General features: G+C 45.8%; 1 protein-coding gene across 1 annotated transcript in view; it reads right to left on the bottom strand.

The window, feature by feature from the left end:
- Positions 1-16,152, bottom strand: part of TG (thyroglobulin) — a 275,016-nt gene extending 258,864 nt beyond the window's left edge. Inside the window, exons 1-8 of the mRNA XM_055287302.1 lie at positions 16,043-16,152; positions 14,886-14,994; positions 13,321-13,418; positions 11,593-11,796; positions 10,233-10,392; positions 1,460-1,566; positions 817-960; positions 430-615 (exon numbers count right to left, since the gene is read on the bottom strand). Coding sequence (XP_055143277.1) covers positions 430-615; positions 817-960; positions 1,460-1,566; positions 10,233-10,392; positions 11,593-11,796; positions 13,321-13,418; positions 14,886-14,994; positions 16,043-16,109 — 1,075 coding nt within the window. The 5' untranslated portion in view covers positions 16,110-16,152. The remainder of the gene's footprint in view (positions 1-429; positions 616-816; positions 961-1,459; positions 1,567-10,232; positions 10,393-11,592; positions 11,797-13,320; positions 13,419-14,885; positions 14,995-16,042) is intronic.
- Between the last annotated feature and the right edge of the window lie 3,967 nt (positions 16,153-20,119).

Raw genomic sequence — 20,119 nt, 5'->3', positions numbered from 1 at the left:
CTCCTCTCCTTCAGGAAACATCTTCTTAGAAGATTCTGATCAAGTATGGCCTCTTCCATGCATTCTTCCTAAATGCCTCCTTCCCATACCTGCTGCAAGATCGAATGCCCACCTCACCATGCTCCTTTAGTTACGTGCATGCTCCTGTCTCACGGCACATGGGAACTCAATTCTCTTTTGTTTTTCTTCACCTATGAGCCCCCTAATATTCCCTGAGCTCCCTGAAAATGCAACGAGGTCTGAGACAAGATGAGAAACATGTTGGAAGTTAAGGATGATAAACTGGTTCTCAGACAGGTTGAGCTTGAAGGGCCAGTGGGGGCACACCAGAAGGCAGTTGAATTAATGGGGTCCAGAGAGGTTGGTCTGGAGGACCGCTAAAGTAATATGATCCGAGGCCGAAAGAGGAAGCCCCCAGAGGAAACCCACCACAAGATGGCGGCTCCCCTTGCTGCCGGGTTCCATGCATTTCCTTCCCCTGGGCGTCCACACACCAGCAGGGCCCTTCCGTCTGGCACTGCACCGCCTGATAGTCTCCATTTCGGCGGCAGCTTGGAACATAGGGGTGACCAAAGCTGGTTGCTGTAAACCGCTCCACTTCACATTTTGTGGGGCCTAGAGGAAATCCACACAGTAAAGAAGACAGTGTCAACAACGCTTGGTGTCTTCACAGCATGCACTGCTGCTTGCTCTTAACGATTCGTTTCATCTCTGCCCTCACTTTGGTGGAGCAGCCACACACACCATAGCGACTTTGAAACCCAAGAGGCATCCCCCTAATGGAAACACGCACATTGTTGGCAGTTTATTACTTACATCGGAATCTGCCAGAGATGACGGATTGAACTGCGAGGAACCGTCTCTGCAGTATCCGGTACAGGGTGGTTTCAGTGAAGGTGGAAGGAAGGTCCAGGCCAGCAAAAATGGTGTCATAAATTTCATCCAGTAACAACTCCAAACCTGAGCAAAGACAGCAAGACTTTCAGAGATGGTCTCATTCAGAAAGGAAGCCCTGACCTTGTTGTGCAAACAGATACTGAGAGAGAGAGCCTTCACCAGCATCATTAGGCAGTAAGTCTGAACCACACTTTAACAGTTTCCAAAGTCAGAGCTGCTGTAGATGGTTCTGCAGGTTGTTCAGAGGAACAAAGGAGCAGTGCTTATAGAATAAGAGATTAAATCCATCCGGTGCTCCACTCGCCAATTTCGGGGCTGCATCTGCCCAGAGCGGGGCACTTCTTTCCAGTGTGCACAAAGGCACTATGTGGGCCAGCAGCAGCTGCATTCAGCACACTGCAAGATGACAGTTTGCTAAGGTTGTGTCCTCCTCAACGCCCACAGCAGCCTGGCAGGGAGCAGGCAGTCACTCTAGCTGTGCTTTACAAGCAATGTTATCCAGGCTGTCAGACCTGAGGAATCACACTCCCTCCCTTCAGATCACCTGAGGGGTGTCACTCACCTGTCTCAGCCAGTTCCCGCCCTTGGCTGTCAGCACAGTGGCAATACCCAGATACCTCAGGGAACCTCCTCTGGAAGGAACTGAAGGTCACAAATGCATCTGGAAACCTTGGCGAGAATGAGATTTACGGTCACCATTCATAAAGGCAAGTCATCACAAGCTTTTCCTGTAGAAATAAATGTGGCCAAGTCCACGCCTAGTGAAAAGGAATGTCTACTTTCTTATCACATGACAGTTGCTTCATGCTTCCTGCAGTAAGTGCATTTCCTTTACAATTTAGTTTAAACTGGCTGGAATCAGGCTGGACCTTGTAAAATAAAGCTGTGCATAGCTGTCGTCTACTAATAGCCGTTTTCCTCACTTATGGCATTTGACCAATTTATGCCCATGCGTTTGTCTCATAGGGCCAGGCAGAAAGCAGTCAAGGAAGATTGCATTAACTGGTTCCTTTCCTGGAATACAGCTCTCGAGACTAAAGGCCAAGTCTGCTTTACAAACATATGGTACACTGGAGATGATCTCATTTTGGGAGATCAAATGACTTCAGGCCCCTTTATGACTTTTCAAAAGCTTGAAAAGAAGCCAGCTGCCACCACAGGAAATCCTTAAGAAAGAAATGTATCCAGTCCCATAGTTGAAAAAAAACACAAATCAATACAGCATCACTAACAAGGGCTATCCATCTCTTTCCACAAACTGAGGAAAGAGATTCCCTAATCACATCTGGCCTGGCAATTGTTATAATGAGCTCATCAGCTGGGTTCCCTGTCTTAGAAGTAAAAGAAAGGTAAGGTATAAAAAGCCATATTGAGGAGTTCTACCCCTGTGCAATGATTTAGCAACCAGAGAGGAACTGTTCATCTTTTATAACATTTAGAGATTTGTTTTCATGCCCTATATAACTATATAACGAATATATGAGGTCCAAGCATAATGTCTTTCTGTCTATGTCTGAAATATATCTCCCAACAATAAGTTAATGGAAGCAGCAGCTCTGTACATTGATAGGCCAATTGCTGTGCAACCTATTCTAGCAAAATATTGAAAAGAACCTTAATGTCCAATAGTAGAAAATTAAGAAGTAAATTATAGTAAATGCCCTAAATGTAATAAAATGCTATGATGGAGAACGATGCTTATAAATTCTAGCCAAAGGGGAGTGTGCATAACATTATGTAAAAAGGTTAGATTATAAAATGCCATATACATATATTGCAATTACAACTGTACAACTGAATCAGTATTGGAAGTCAATGTATGGTGTAGTAATTGTTCAGAGCCTGGCTTTGAATTTCCATTCAAGTTAATAACTATTATTTAATTTGAATGGAAATGGATATGCAAAACAAAAGCTATAAATGCACTATAGGATTATGGATGAGTTTTTTCCATGCTATTAATCTATTATTCTGTGTGTGTGTGTTAAACAGAATGTTACAGTAAGCGTGTTGTATAACAAAAATTAAAACTCACTTTGCTTTGTTGCCACTGATAGGGAGGTAGGGGGTATATAATAAAAGTTCATTCATCAGAGCCTAGGGTAACTCAATTTTAAAAATACTAATAATAGTATAATAATAACTTTTACTTACTGAGCACTACTTTGTAAAAGACTATCTGCAAAATATTTTAATACACATTGATTCATTTAATCCACCTAACACTCCTAAAAGGAATGTGGTACATTTTAATCCCCCTTTTAGAGATTAAGAAGGTGAGGTATATGGGCCACTGTCTTGAACTAGTGGTGGGAACTAGGGTTCAAACCCTGGTCTTATCCACTACATGCTGCCTATCTCTGCCAGTGGTGTTATTCAGTGTGTTTTTGGCTGCACCTGGCTTCTGTCCTACATCCTACCCTGCAAGACATGTGACTCTGTCTGACACTGCTCCATATGCCCAGCACCTCGCTCTTCCTGGCATCTCATAGATGTTGATGACACAAGTGCTGGCCTGAGGTGGGTTCTGAAACACATTCCAGCGTGAGGCACAAGTTTAAATCACTGTAGTTCCATGCTTGGCTAATTCAACCCAGAGACCCACCTCAACGTCCTGGCTCATGGCAGACATGACTTCCACGGTCTTTGAGCCATCTTCATCCTACCACTTTATGGTCAGAGCCCCTCTCTGGGGGTTTCTGGTCTTATAAACTGCCCAGTACCTGGACCTACCAGTGTTTTTTGCATGGACCTCACTCTTGATATTCCTGCTTCTCGCATATTGGAGATCACCCTGTCTTCAGCTCTGGAGAGGGTCCTCCCACCCTCCCAGTAAGACCACCCTAAGGCCAGTTACTGCCATCTGGGCTCTCTAGGGCTGTTCTTTACTGACCTCTAGGACAGACACCCTGTGCTGCCATCTTTAATCCCTTCTTGCTAATTCTGTATATAGTGAGAAGAGCTAATATGATTGTTGCTATTAATTACTATTCATAAAATAATCACAAGTGATATGTATGAACAATCAGACCAAACACTCTCCATATTTGTCTCATTTAATTCTCACAACCGTTTAAAAATCTCCATTTCCCAAATGAGAAAACTAGGATTCTGCGTGGTGCTGTGACTGGGTCAAGATCATCCAGCCAAGACCAGGGGCCAAGAATCCCAAGTCCATTTCCAGTGCTCCTTCAACAACAGCAGGTGGCCAAAGGGTGAGACTACCTCTCCAATAGAGCACAGTCCTTTGGGGGGCGGCCCTGCAACCACCAGTGATTTCAAGCTCCGAATCTTCCCAATTTCCTGTGTGCCCACAATTCCATTTGATACAATTTGATTTTTGTGGCCAATTTCTGAAATGATATCACCATCTATGCATTTTGGACTCCTTCTCCAAAATAATAATTAGCACCATGAAGATTGTTTAGCTGTTATTCTGCTACTGTCATTAGTGATTTACTATCATCATGGAACAGGGGTTCTGTCATGCTTTCAACCTCCTCTTTATTAGATCTCCTGCCCCAAATCAACCAAAAGAAGTCAAACTGCTGAGACTGAATCCAAAGCCCTGATGAAAGCTGGAAAGTCTGGCTCCATCCCTAGCCTTGAGCCAGCTGGACCAAAGAATGCCCCCAAAGGAGGTGAGTTTGAGTGGGATTCTAAAGCCACGAATGGTGATTTGACCAGGAGACATCAGAGGAGTGAAGAACATATCTAGAAGAGTCATTTACATGCCTCCAACTTCAAGGTGGGAGACAGAACCACAGGTGTGGGCAGCAAGGAAAACTGAGATTTTGGTAGTCACCGAGGGGGATACAAGTCTGATAGAGAATGCCAGGACCCAAGATTCACAGTCTCTGAAATACAGCACCTGAAGAGGCTTTTTTTTTTTTTTTTTTTTGAGACAGAGTCTTGCTCTGTCACCAGGCTGGAGTGCAGTGGCGTGATCTCAGCTCACTGCAAGCTCTGCCTCCTGGGTTCAAGCAATTCTCCTGTCTCAGCCTCCCGAGTAGTGTAGCTGGGATTGCAAGTGAGTGCCACCACGTTCAGCTAATTTTTATATTTTTAGTAGAGACGGGATTTCACCATGTTAGCCAGGATGGTCTCGATCTCCTGACTTGGTGATCTGCCCACCTCGACCTCCCAAAGTGCTGGGATTACAGGTGTGAGCCACCACACCCGGCCCTGAGGATGCCTTTTATAGGTACCGGCCTTTGGAAACCACTGGTCCTTCAGCAGCAGGACATTGTCAAGTCAGATGGTCCCCTGTGGCATACGGTGTTCCCCCCTTCATGAGGACCCGAAGAACCAAGTTCCCTCCATCATCAATAGAAGAAAACATTGTAACCCCTGAGAAACTCGTATTTTTATCTGGTAGAAACCAAGTAACAGACTATTTTTTTCTTTTCTGTGGTTACAGGGAGCTCAGAGCCAAATATGCGGCCCCTCACATTTGTTGGGACTTTGTAGAAAGGGATGTGGGCCAATCTTTGCCTTGCCTTATTCTGATTTTCTACTTTTATTTTGCCTTCCTCATGATTCCCTCTAATTTCCATTTTTATCCTGTTTTGGGCATATCAGAAGAAAGGAGGAAGATAAAATCTACACAATATTTAAAAATTGAAAAATACTATATTTTGGCCTACCACTCCAATAGAGCGATCACCAGTGAGTTCAAGCTCAGAATCTTCCTAATTTACTGTGTGCCCACAATCTAGTGGAAAAGGATGTTTGCCTTTTGTTGAATAAAAAGCAAAATCTCAGGGTGTCCATAGAAGAATCCTCAAGAAAGCAAATGCTAGCAGAGGGGCAAGGGGTGGCATTTCTGAGTTTATGCTCAGATTACGGCCAACCTAGACAGAGAAATTATAACCAAGGCTCAGAGGAATGCAAAATTCTGGTCTCCACTGGGCATCCGGTCTTGTTCATTTGCAGAGTACGATTCCTGCCTCCGGGCTCAATCAGATTCTCTAACGTCTCCCACAGGCAGTTCTTTGGAAATCTAAACACTGACTCACAAATGAGCCATGTATTTCGTTCTCTCCTGCACTGGGGAGGGTGCTCCTTAAAAGAGGGGGCTGTACTGGGTGCGGTGGCTCACGCCTGTAATCCCAGCACTTTGGGAGGCCGAGGTGGGTGGATCACTTGAGATCAGGAGTTTGAGACCAGCCTGACCAACATAGTGAAACTTGTCTCCGGTAAAAAGACAAAAATTAGCCATGCGGGGTGGCGCATGCCTGTAATCCCAGCTACTTGGGAGGCTGAGGCAGGAGAATTGTTTCAGCTTGGGAGGTAGAGGTTGCAGTGAGCTGAGATCGCACCACTACAATCCAGCCTGGGTGGCAAAGTGAGTCTCTGTCTCAAAAAAAAATAAAATAAAATAAGAGGGGGCCGTAGCCTAGCAGAGCGCCTGATGCATAGCCAACCACCGCAGGTGTCTGTAATGAGGGTGATCTGGTGCTTCCCCAGTGAGGATTTCTCCATACAGTACCTTCCACGTTCTGGTTACAATGCCCTTTTACCATATATTAAGACGCATCTGATCCTTCTTCCCACTGGGCAATCTGGGTAGCATGGGTGGCTAAGGCATTTGAAGTTAGACTGGTTGCTAAGGAGTTTGAGTGTGTTTAGTCATTAAGGACAAGGGTTAATAAAGAAGCCAATTAACTCAGATCATTAAGGCTTTGATAATGGCATTAGCCCTGCTTGAAGGCTCTTAAGACCTTTACTTATATCTGCTTGGTCAGAATGTGTGTCCACAGTTAATGGTTGGGCTAGGGCAATATAAAAGATGGGGCATGAGTCAGAAGGACCAGTGAAGCTTGCTCCCCATTACAACATGGTTCTTTAAAATTTTCCAGCCAAACAGATATTGTAAGCAGTAGCCTTCTTGAAGGGCAAAAGAACCTACTTCAGATGGGCAAACACCATTGCCAAATTCAAGTGCAAACCATCACCCAGCACATAAATAACTCACAGCAACAGATCAGCGAATGAGCTGCCCACAGGATTCCAGCCTTCTGGTGGCCCCAGGGAAGTAAGTAACTGCCTTCCGCCACTTCTCCATTTGAATTTTCCAAAAAAATCTCCTTAGATTCAGCATCCCAAAACAAAGCTTGTGGCTTTTCCTTTTCAAATTTATCCTCAAGAATCCATCCAGAAACCAGACCTAGGAATCATTCTTGACTCCCCCCGACCCTCACTTCCATGTCAATTCCTTCACCAAGTTCTGTGGATTCCATCTGGTAAGTATTCCTCCAGTCTCACCCCATCTCTTGGCTGTCCTCTTCGACACTTGCTCCATGTCAACGTTGTCTCTTGCCTGGACTAGTGCAGTAGCCTCCAAACTCGGAGGGCTGCCTCCTTGCACCCACTCTGCTCTCCCCTCACCCATTTCATTTTTTCAGAAATCCAAGTCCGATGGTGATTATGATATACCCTTCCCCAACCCCACGCTTCAAATGCTTGCTGCAATATTTAAACATACTTACACTGAAAAAAAAATTACTCTTTGCTCTCTGAAATTCAAACGTAACTTGCTGTCTTGTATTTTACCTAGAAACCTGAGTCGCTAAGCTTAGGCCCTCTATATGGCCTCCAAGGCTCCTTCCACTATGCCCAGAGAAGTCACCGGGCCTGTGACTACCCAGGTCTACTTAAGTATTGGGAAATCCCTGATTACAGCTGGGCTTCCAGTAACCAACCACCTAACCCTTCCCATGACCTTTCAATACCAGAATTTGCTCAGAGACATGCTTGCTTACAAAATGAAAAGGATCCCATTTCAGGAGTAAATTTTTGTGTATTTCTTTTAAACAAAGGATGCTTAGTTCTGAACTTTTGCATTTAACTCGACTGCCCTCTTGTGGAAATAGCTGTGAATTGTGCCTCAACCTCAACCTATGAATTGTGCCTCAACCTGTGAATTGTCCCTTAACACCAGGGTCTTGGATGCATTCACCAATTCCTTAAGCACTGATTCCAGACCTGCTGTGTGCAAGGCTCTGTGCCATGCACTGTAGGGGAACAGAGATGAGTTACATTTATGTGGGATACTAAAAGGAGCCAGACAGTTCTAGCACCTAAGCTTACTAGGGTGAGTTCCTTAACCTCTGGGTTTTAGTAATCATTTGTATAGTAATGATTATAATTATCTAATTGTTTCTATAAGTGTTAAGGTAAGTTAAAGGATATAAAATTCCCTTTATATAGTAAGCACTCAGGTGATCTTGAACTGAGAACACATTGGTTTGCAGCAACGAGTATTCAATAAAACTGGCTGTTTGAGATTTATATGTGCTGGCAGGCAGGCCAGGCCTGGAGGGGGAAAATCTAACCCACGTTTGCTGAAGCTGGCTGATGCATGAGAATTACCTACAGAAGTACAGTAATTTACAACTTTGTAAATTCGCACCCATGGTTTCATAGATGAGGCCTCATCAAATCTTCACTATGATGTAATGAGCAGGGCCTTGTCCTCCATTTGACAGATGGGAACACTGAGGCTCTGAGAGAGTAAGTGGCCAGGTCACTGTGCTAAGCAGTGGCAAAGGCGGAAGGCAGGTCCCAAAGGCAAATGCTACAGGACCAGGCAGGTCATATAAACGGATAAGGTAAGCAGTGGTGTGGCAACAGAGCACAGAGGGACCTGGACCACAGAAGGGCGTGTCCTTGGTCTAAAAAGAGCAGCAAAGCCAGTGTCTTGATGCCACCAGTGAGTGCGTGCCTGTGGCCTCTCACCCTTGTTCTTTAAAATCAGAAATTCAGAATTGTGTGTTTTAGGTTGAACATGTGAAACTTCTCATGTTCAACTATTTTTTAACCTACAAAAATAGAAATTTCATGGGGTTCAACCTAATAAAAGTTTCCAGTTTTTAAAATATGATGCAGTTCAAACAAAGTCTGCCTATGGGACAGTTCTGCACACAGGCTGCTAGTCTGAGATTCCTCCTGGCACAGCCCATGAGAATTTCCTCCCTCACACATGGAAAGAAACTGGTTGTTTTGGAAACCAGCCACAGAGAGGCTCAAGTTCTCCAAGAGAATTCATATCAGTCTTTGCAGACTAGTAGTCATATTTCTTTTTACTTCAAATGGTTCAATTACATCTAAAGTCTGTGTGAACCCTTTACAAGAAACAAGTGGCCAGTGTGGATGACCAGAAGCTACCCTGGCTATTTGGGTCAAGATCTATAATGCCTCTCTCTGTTTATATTCATTATTTACATTTTTAAAGTTATTCGTAAGTGCACGTATACACACAGTCTACAAAAATTCACAAATATAATGATAACCATGCTTTTGGGAGTGCTGCCTTTTTTCCTCTTCTGCAGATCGCCTTTCTGCCTCCTATTTATTTATTTATTTATTTATTTATTTTCTTTTGAGACAGAGTCTCACTCTGTCACCTAGGCTAGAGTGCAGTGGCACAATCTCAGCTCACTACAACCTCTGCCTCTCGGGTTCAAGTGATTCTCCTGCCTCAGCCTCCCAAGTAGCTGGGACTACAGGTGCGCACCACCACACCCGGCTAATTTTTGTACTTTTTTTAGTAGATACGGGGTTTCGCCATATTGGCGAGGCTGGTCTCCAACCCCTGACATCATGATCCGCCCACCTCAGCCTCCCAAATTTCTGGGATTACAGACGTGAGCCACTGCGCCTGGCCTTCTGCCTACTCTTTCTTCTGCAGAGCAGCCCTGGCCCTAAAGCAGCCCAGGATAACCACACACTTTATGCTCCTTCCTCTTACCCTCTGTGCTCACATAGTCTTATGTAGAGACCTGCATAATAATATAGTCATATAAGCACGTATAAAGAATCTTTTCGCTCATTTGTTCTTTAAAAATTGAAGCATATTATATTATATTGTCTGATTTTTGTATCTTGTATTGTATTATCATAATATACTGTGGCCTCCTCTCCAGGTCAAATGTTCTAGCAGCTCTAATGCAGTCTTTTTAATGGCTACATAAATATTTATGGCAGATTCACATTTATTCAGCCAGCCACCTTTTGATGATCACTTTGTTCCCGGTTTCCTGCTACAATGAAAAATGATGTAGCAGGCACCCTAGCCCATCTGTCTTCACATTCTGATGTTTTACATTTCATTGGCCAGAGGGCACATCTATTTTTCATTAAATACCAATTGCCAGTTTGCCTTGTTAAAAAACGCTGTGGCACTTTAGATGCCCAGGACAGCTCATGAGAGTGAGGCGGCTCTTAATTCCTTATCATGCTGCACGTATGACACATGGAGGCCCCCAGCTGAAGGTGGGTGTGGGCTTCGGCAGGTGATGGCCCAGTGACAGGCACACCCCTGCTCCCCTTACCTGTTGTAGCTGTGGACCAGATCAAACATCATCATGTCTGTGGTGTTGACAAATTTGCACTGGACAGGCGTGAACTCTCCTTCTGCAGAACACTGGGGTGGTGACTTGTCTCCCACCCCGTGGAGAAGACGACGATTTCTTATTTCACAGCTCCTTGGACCTACACATTTTCATGAAAGAAACAATTCTTATGTATGAGTAGACACATATTTCTGCAGTTGAGCAGCATATACAGTCATGTGTCCCTTAGCAATGGGGATGAGCTCTGAGAAATGCATCTTTCGTGGTTCCTTTGTTGTGTGAATATCATAGAGTGGACTTATGCAGACCTAGATGGTTTGCCTATGGCACACCTGGGCTATATGGTCTAGCCTAGTGCTCCCAGGCTACAAACCTGTACAGCATGTTACTGTAATGAATACTGTAGGCAATTGTAAGACAATGGTGAGTATTTGTGTATCTAGACATACCTAAGCATAGAAACGGTACAGTAAAAATACAGCGTAAAAGATAAAGAATAGTACACCTGTATGGGGTACTTACCATGAATGGGGCTTGCAGGACTGGCAGTTGCTCCCAGTGAGTCAGTGAGTGGATGTGAAAGCCAAGGACGTTCATGTGCACTGTTGTAGACTTTATCAACACTATGCACTGAGGCTACACTAAGTTTATAGTTGTTTCTCTCTGTTCAATAATAAGTTAACCTTAGCTTACTGCAACATTTTTACTTTATACATTTTTTAATTTTTTAAAACTTTTGACTCTTTTATGATAACACAGCTTAAAACAGGAACACATGGTACAGCTGTACAACAATATTTTATTTCCTTATATCCTTCTTCTATAAACTTTTCCTTATTTTTAATTTTTGTTTTACTTTTAAATTTTTTTGTTAAAAACTAAGAGATACACACACACATTAGCCTAGGCCTGCTCGGGGTCAAGATCATCATTACATCACCAGGCAATATGAATTTTTCAGCTCTATTATAATCTTATGGGACCACCGTCATGTATGTGGTCCATTGGTGACCAAAACATCCGTATGCAGCACATGGCTGTGCTTATACTATAGAAGTGACAGTTAGAGACCCACGCGGTGACTCAGGTCTGCAACAGGAGACTCACAATGATCAATGAAATCCTGCTTATGTTTCTAATGATCAGCCAGCAAACATGGCTTGTCTACCATATGGAAATATGAGAATAATAAAACCTTCCCTTTGAAGCTTTTATTTTCCCTACTGAGGGCCTGGTTCTCTGCCCATTTCGGCAGGAAACCCTAAATGTTTTGGATCGCAGTGAGGAAAGCTTCAGCCCCTCCCCAGCTCTAGGGGTGCAGGCGCTCAGTGAAACTCACATCGCTTTGGCCTCCCCAGCTGGCGGGTCCCATACACCTCCATCCCCTCTGCGTCCACACACCAGCACTGGATCTGCTGCACGTCACACTGAACAGGCGTGTAGTCCCCTGAATCCTGACACTGAGGGAGGTAGGAAGTGTCTGTGCTGTTAATGTAGCCACTCAGTAAGATCTGCTGTTTCTGTAGCTGACAAAATGACAGACCTGTGGGTACAAGGAGCAGTGTTAGATAGAACTGCAGGGAATTTTCCAGGGGGCAGAGCCCAAGAAAACTCATGCTCCCTCCCCAGAGGGTCAAGGCTAAGAGGGTAATGACCCGCCCAAGGACACTCAGTGATGGGGTGGCAGCCACAGAACAGGCCTAGCTAGTATCCTGTGGACTGAGTCAGAGAAGGGCTGACCTCGCTGGTGCCATGTCAATCAGTCAGGTACCCCAGAGCGTGGTACTGTGGAGGGGAGATGGGATCAGAGTGCAGGCCTGGCATTAACAGAGCTTTTCTGAGTCCAGTTTTCTCATGGGCTCACTGTGTAACCCCGGGGAAGCTGCTTCACCACTCTGCTTGAAGGTTAGTGACATTAACTGCTACAGTTTCAGCATTTGTCCCCTCCAAATCTTATGCTGAAATCTGATCTCCAACGTGGGAGGTGTTTGAGTCCTGGAGGTGGATCCCTTATGAAGAGATGAATGCCTTCCCTCAGAGTGAGTGTGTTCCAGCTCTATTAGTGTCCATGAGAGCTGAATGTTAAAAAGAGCCCAGCACCTCCACCCTCTGTCTCTCACTTTCACGCATCACATGATCTCTGCACAGATGGTTCCTCTTGCCCTTTCACCATGTGTGGAAGCAGCCTGAGGTCCTCAGCAGCAGCAGAAGCTAGTGGCATGCTTCTGCAGAGCCTGCAGAGCTGTGAGCCAAACACACCTCTTTTCTTTATAAACTATCTAGCCTCAGGCATTTCTTTATAGCAACACGAATGGACTGAGACATTAGCAATGATCGCCCCCTATTGAATACCTACTATGTGCCTAGTGTTTACACGTGTTCTAAATCCTCACATCATACAAGGCAGATGCTATATTCATGTTACAGATGAGGACCCATAGCTCAGTGAGGATGCCTGACTCAGCCAAGCTCACACAGCAGGAGAGTATGGGGCCAGCGTGCCCCTATGACAGCCACACTAGATGCATAAAACCAGTGACCCAAACAGAGCTTTTAATCCATCAAAGGATAGTTTTGGTTTTAGGCTCAATTTCCTCATTTTGAGGTGGTTGGCTTAAGTTAACTGTTGTTTTAGAGTTATGACGTGCTTTAAATGGGGACTGTGTTTCTTTGATTACTCACTATAATAATTATCTTAACCGGATAGCTTTGACCCAAGTCTTAAATTTTAGAAACACCTCACACCACAGGTGAGAAGTCACCCATATTTTTCTGGTCACTTTATGATTTCAGGAGATGTTGATGTCTGTTCACCATTGTCTTTTCAGCACCTGGCTCATGGGAGGAACTGGGTAGATATTTGTTGAACAAATGACTGGACTTTCCCAGTGGCCCTGCAGGAAAGAGGGCCTTCCATGGCTTGCAGGGATGATTCTTATTCACAGAGGAGAAGCCAGCAGCTCAGAGGGAGGACCTGCTCAGTCACGCACCCAAACCCAGTGCTCATTCCTGGAAGTGAGTTGTCCTAGCAGGGTGCCTCCAAGGAACATCCCCCACTCCCACTTACAAGCCACAGGCCGTCCTGGCTGCCTGCTGCCCAGCACCTCACTGCCGTCGGCACCCACACACCAGCAGGAGCGGCCGTCGTTCTGGCACTGAACAGTCCTGAGGAGGAGACAAAGACCAGGTGACTCTGGGATGGGCCCCCAAAGCCACATGCCAGCTCCCACCCAGGCTACTTTTCTTATTTCCATTCTTACAAGTTTTGGTTCATTTAAATTAGGGAGAGAGTGGAGTGGAGAAGGGTGGCTGACCTGGGAAAGGAAAGGCCCCGCTTTTCATGCCTGGCTAACACCTGCTCCGGCTCCTGCCCCAGCCATTCATTCACCACCTGTGCTGCCTGCCAGCCCCAAAGCAAGTGACCCACCCTGGAGTGCAAGGCTTCAGCCACATCCACCAAGTGTCCTCAGGCATTATGAGGCTGCAGAGGGTAAAGGCAGTGCCCACATTGTATGGATAGGGAGTGGGGGCTGGGGGGTGGGATGTCAGTGGGATCTGGGGCTGGCAGGGTATATTGGGAAGCACATGGGTGGGGTCAGGCCAGGCCATAGAGCTGACTCCCCAGAAATGATGACTGAACTGAGACCTGCAGGATGGTCAGAGGTATAAGAAGGTAAAAGATATTCCAGGTAAAAGGAACAGCATATACAAAGCCTCCTGAAGAGAGGCCAGGTTTGAAACTGCAAGAGGCCAGAACAAGAGAGTTGGCAATGGGAACATAAATAAGGCTGGGGAAAGTGAGACTTCCTCCTTAACTCCTTCCTTGCTGTTCCAGAATTCCCAGTGATCTAAGCAGGGACTGCTCTAGCAGCGTCTCTGCACACTTGTGGGAGGTTAGGCACATTAAGAGTGCACATAAGATAGCAGCAGGGAGGGAGGTTTCACAGACATTTCCCAGAACGCAGTCATATAAATGGAGTTCCCCTGATTCAACATGACTGGAATAGCACAAGGAAATTTCAATGTATGCACATTGCAAAGGATTCCTGTCTATTCTGCAGGGAAGAATTGTCTAGCTTATTACCACACTCTCCACAGAAAGGGTCTCAGGCCCCAAGTCTGCATTAGGGCAGCTGGAGAAACCACTCTCGGAGAGCAGCTCAATGCGGAAACAGTGACCCAGAAGCCCAGAGGCAGCCTAGAGAGCTGGCCCCGGCAGGGTCGGCGGCAGCTAAGGACTAGGAAGTCAAGGCAGCCTCTGCTTCCACCACCCCAGCTTCTCAAGAGGATACTTGAAGGAGGGAGAGGTCCCAAAGCACAGAACATTTGACACCCTCCTCAACCTGCCCCACCCCCACACACGTCGTTTATTCAAGCCATCACAGAAAAAGTGATGGCAAGAAGAGAAGGGAGGGCAGTGGGAGGATGAAGCATGGATTGGGGTTCACTCGGTCAGATTGTCCAGTGTTGATCAGCTTGAGGAACTGAAAGGCAGGCACCTCCAAATGACAGTGGCCAAGCCTCATGTGCACAAAGGAGTTGCAGGGCAGAGCTCAGGAAGAGGGGGGAAGGCACAAGATGCTCTTTAGGGCATCTTGGACCTTGAGAGTTCTCTGCTGGCATAAGCCTTACTGGAAGCTGCCATCTTCTGCGCACTGGGGCACGTAGTCTGCTTGCTTCAGAAAGGCCATTTCCCTCTGCAGCTCACAGGGACGAAGGGGCTGGGCATCCACCTGGTACTCTAGGAAAAGAAAAGTGGTTCATCAGAGAAGAGTGTGGACTGGGCTGCCAGGACAGAGACGGGCTCTCATAAGCACAGATGCTTTACCAGGGTCATCATCATTACCTATGACAGCCTATCTTAAAATCTGGCAGCTAAGCACACTTTTTTCCAAGTATGACATTAGCTCATTTAATGTGCAACATTCCCCTGAGAGGTGACAGACAATATATCCTTGCCACTCATGAGGCACCAAGTCTCAGGCAGCGAAAGTCGTCTACCCAAAGTCACGTAACTGGCAAGTGAAGGATTCCAAAATCAACGCTGGGACTACACATTCCTCTCCCACCCCTATCCTGCCACAATTCCCATGAGGCTATTTAGAGTAAGTTAGAGAACCATAAGGAAGTTCTTCTTGAATCTATCAAGCCATGTCCTGCAGATGTAGCACCTTCCAGATACACATTGAAATACAAATTAATTACCAACGTACATGACTTATTGCCCATTGAGAACTCTTGTAACACATAGGGTCCTACCCAGAAATCACAACCACATCATGAGGTATGTGTTATTTGTTTACTTTTTAAATGAAAAAACAAAAAACAAAAGAACAGAACCTTGGCACTTTGCCCAAAGTCACACGGGTAAGTGGCTGAGCCAAGGACAGAACTTAGGGCTATTTCACTCCACAAGTAGCTTTCTTTTTTTACTGCTTCTAAAATACCTCTTATGGATGACATAGACTTTGGAATAGCTAAGGGGATAAAAACCCAAGGTCAATGCCAAAAGTTTGCCAAAATGGTGGGGTGAGGGGGACCTAGAATTGAATTAGGAAGATCAACCACATTTCCCATCTCCGCTCCATCAATCACTAGCTCTGTGACCTCAAGTAATTCAGTTGGCCTCTCTCTAAATCTGCCTCTTCATCTGAAAAAAAAGCAAATCACTGACATGTGGGCATTTGTGAAGATTAAATTAGATCGCACCCGTTTGAAGGCCCAGGGCAGAGCCTGGCTGACACTGGAGCTCCCTCCCCACCCCCTGACTCCATGGCCTCAGAACTTACCAAAGATATTGGCTGACACCCAGCAGACAGAGGCCAGCAGGCTGAAGATCCCCAGGACCAGGGCCATTTTCCTGGCCCTTCCCGAGAGGAAGGAGGAGAAACCACTTCTTGCCCTAGGTCCCCTGGCCAGGGAGCTTTTATAGAGCTGCTGTTGGCACTTTCCCTCCCACCCACAGGTCCTCAGTCAGGCAGTGCCCCATCCTGTTTTCTCTGCTGGTCACAAGGAGCTCCCTCCACCTGTGTCTACTCCTTCTGAGGGCACTCGTGTGGCCAGTGGAGCATGAGGAGCTTGTCTAAACTGTGGGGGAACAGAACTGGGTGGGGTGACTTCAAAATCCTTTTTTATGGGTAAAGACCAAAGCTCTGTATCTTTGGAGGCAACAGGCTCAAGCCTATAGTGAGGGAAAAGCAATCCTTTGTTCTTTCCTTACCCCCCAACCCTTTCTCCTTCTCCTCCCTTCTTTCCTTCCTTTGTTGCCTGCCTGCCTGCCTGCCTGCCTTCCTTCCTTCCTTCCTTTCCTTCTTTCCTTCTTATCTTCCTTCCTTTCTTTCTTCTTTCCTTTCTTCCTTTCTTCTTTCCTTCTTTCCTTCTTTCCTTCCTTTCTCCCTTCTATCCTTCTTTCTTTCCTTCCTTCCTTCTTTCTTTCCTTCCTTCCTTCTTTCCTTCCTTCCTTCTTTCCTTCCTTCCTTCTTTCCTTCCTTCCTTCTTTCCTTCCTTCCTTCTTTCTTTTCTTTCCTCCTTCTTTCCTTCCTTCTATTCTTTCTCTAACAACCTTTTAGAGTTCCACAGTAGCAGGCACCTAATCTAGACAATGAGGAGATGGCAGCAAACAAAACAGGCAAAATCATGCCCTCATTAATATAGACTGTGAAAACTTTAGTGAGGGAAGCAAAATACACACACACATATATTCATATTTCTATTATTTTCCTCTCTTTCCTAGGACCTCAGACTTTGTCAACAAAAACAGAGCAGGAACTGTGTATTCCACAGAAAGCCTGTATGTCCGTTTGGTTTCTCCTGGCAAACATGGCTTCCTTCCTTCAGTCCTGTTCCTGTGAGACCTGGAAAAACTCACCTCATCTCCCTAAGCCCCAGCCTCCTTCTCTGGAAAGCAAAGTTAAAAGGAGAATAACAATATGTCCCTATTTGTTAAGGTAGTTGTAAGAGAATAGACATCAAAGAGCACGTGCTCATTAGACACTAGCAGTTATTATTATTATTGATTTCCTTATTTTGCAAAAGCATCATGCCAGGGAACGGCAAGTATTCAGAAGACTAACCCAGACAGGTAAGGAACTAGTGACAGATAGAGTCAGGAACTGGCAGGTAATGAGGGCAGATTGCTGAGCCTGGCACCTGAGGAGAGATGGAGGGACCTGTGAGAATCTGGAGGACATGGTCCCGGGTAGAGTGAAGGTCAGGAGGACAAGCTGGAAAGTGGAAGAGACTCCAAACCCTGGGGAAAATAAAGGGGCTGATATAGCTGCCGTGACGTAGACTGTACTACCTTCCACAAATAGGGTTGCTATGAATATTAAATGTGTTAAAATATGCAAAGTGCTCAAAACAGTATTTGACACATAATAAGTATCCAGTGTTAGCTACTGTACTAGTCTGCTATGGGTGTCATCACAAAGTGTCACAGACTGGGTGGCTTAAGTAACAGAAATTAGTTTCTCATAGTTCTGAAGGTTGGAAGTCCCAGATCAAGGTGTCAGCACTATTGGTTTCTTTGGAGGCTCCTCTCCTGGGCTTGCGGATGGCCATCTCCTCCCTGGGTCCTCACTTGTTCTTCCCTGTGTGTGTGTTTGTGTCCTAATGTTTATTTCCTTTAAGGACACCAGTCATAATGGATTAGAGCCCACTCTTGTGACCTCATTATGCACTTAATTACCTCTTTAAAGATCCTACCACCAAATGCAGTCACATTCTGAGGTCCTGGTTTTAGGACTTCAGCATATGGATTTGGGGGGAGGATACAATTCAGTCCACAGCAGCTACTGTCATTGTTGGGTTCATGATATAAACTAGAGAAAGTAAAACACAACAGTCATTTTAAGTGTCAGGGTGTGGGATTAAAAACAGGTGAGAACCCATGCTCTGCCCCATCCTTCCTGGGGACCACACATGCCTGGAGCTCCCACATCTCTCTCTAGCTCAGTCTCCAGCCAGACTTTTTTGAGCTCAGGTCCACTCTGCCTGGACACCCTACAGATATTTCAAATTCAACACATCCCAATCTGAACTCCTCAAACTTTCTCCCGACATCACACCATTGGCTGTCTCTGTGATAGCAAACCCGAGCCCCATCCTAAGCTCCTCCCCTCAAGTCTTATCAGCCTCCAGGTCCTACCAGGCTGCTGCTCATTTCTACTACTTTGGTCCTCCCCTCCTCTGCATCCTCACTCCTCCTGCCTCCATCACATCCCTTCAGCTCAGAACCAGCCAGCCAGAACAGCCTGCTGTACTGCCCCTCACCAGGGCTTCCCCACCAGCTGCAGGAACAGTCCTCTAAAATATGGCCTTCCATGTCACTTTGTAAATTCTACAAAAAGAGTGTTTGGATCCTGGTGAATCAAAACACTGTTTCCATTCTGTGATATTAAACAGCACATCACATGGTGTTTTCACGGGTGGGGATGGAGACTCAGCCAACAGATGCTCAGGAGGTGCCGTGGCAAGAAGATCAATTCACCCTGGGGAGTGGGAGGACAACTTGGATTAAGACCTAGATATTAGGCAAAGGTGAGCTGGGGAGTGTGTTGGCATTTACTGGAAAAGGCTATATCAGAGGGAGAACTCCCCTGCCTGACTCCCTGCTGCCCCATTACATAGGCCAAGTTCATCCCAGGCTATGGAGAGCAGGCAGCATCCTTCTTTCTACAGCAATACAGTAAGCACAGCATTGTGCAGCCCCTGGTTATTTCTCCATTTCTACGTGTTCTAAAGTAGATAAATCTTAGAAAAAATTGAATGTGGTTAAAGATTTACCATAAACCTCACTCACCACGCTTCCCATTGTCCTAAAATGCATGCATAAAGCTTGCACAGGTTGGCCTGTGTGCTGAATCATTCTTGCTGGCCTGGCCCCTGAGAAGCAACCCACAGACCCATGCCAGAGGTGTCTCTGCTTCACTGGGTTTGGTGCTTTAGGAACTCTGGGCTCAGGGTTCATGAAGCAGGCCAAGATATCACCGGAATGAAGAGTACTATGAGAGAGGAATGGCAGGCCTGTGAGCTGACTCCACGTCAGACCCCACCTGGAGAAGCAGCAAGGCGTTAGGAGCCTGTGGGGGAGCACTCAGTAGTCCAAAATGCAAAGGCTGCCTTCAAAATCCATGCAAAGAGCTTCCCTCCATACGCAAAAGCAGAGATACTTCTCTCCACTCAAGCAACAAAGCAGCAAGCTTCAAGAGAATCGAGCCAACGTGTCACTTCCACCACCATGAAACCCTGTTTCTCATAATGACTCAGCTACTGGTCCCTACTTTTACCTCCTCTCCCCTGAGCTCTGAGAACAAACAGGCTTCCACAGCAACTCCACATGGCAATGTCCTAATCTTTCTTCACCAACTTTCTCCTTGCTCAGGCCTTCATCACTCTGACAGGCTCTTCATCACTGGCCCTGCCACCTCTCCCATGCTTCTTGGCCCAAAATACAACGGCATAACCTTCTCTTTCATCTCCTTCATTTTTTAATATTAAGGTGCTTCATATAATAGGTGCTTACTGAAAATTTAGGGGGAGATGGAGAGTAATAGGAATATAGAGGAGGAAATGGCTTCAAATGGATCATCAGACACCACTGTTTCTGACATCCATCCATCAGCTGTCATGCACCACAGGAAATTGCTTCCCAGTCATCTCTCCTTTAGTACAGCCTGCCACCATATTGCTGGATCCCTGCTACAACTTATGGACAGCTTCTCCCCGTCCCCCACATAGCCAGGGACACAAAGCCACAACCCATCTTCTCCTAGGTTTCTAGGGCAATAATAAACATTTCTAGTTCTTGATTTCTCACCCCAGAAAGATGGAGTGAAAAATATACTTTGCCCTATACCTCTTACTAA

Source organism: Symphalangus syndactylus, chromosome 7 (assembly GCF_028878055.3).
Source record: "Symphalangus syndactylus isolate Jambi chromosome 7, NHGRI_mSymSyn1-v2.1_pri, whole genome shotgun sequence".
In the NCBI taxonomy this organism is placed as follows: domain Eukaryota; kingdom Metazoa; phylum Chordata; class Mammalia; order Primates; family Hylobatidae; genus Symphalangus; species Symphalangus syndactylus.
The sequence above is the reverse complement of the archived record's forward strand: the minus strand, read 5'-3'. Positions and strand labels throughout refer to the sequence as shown.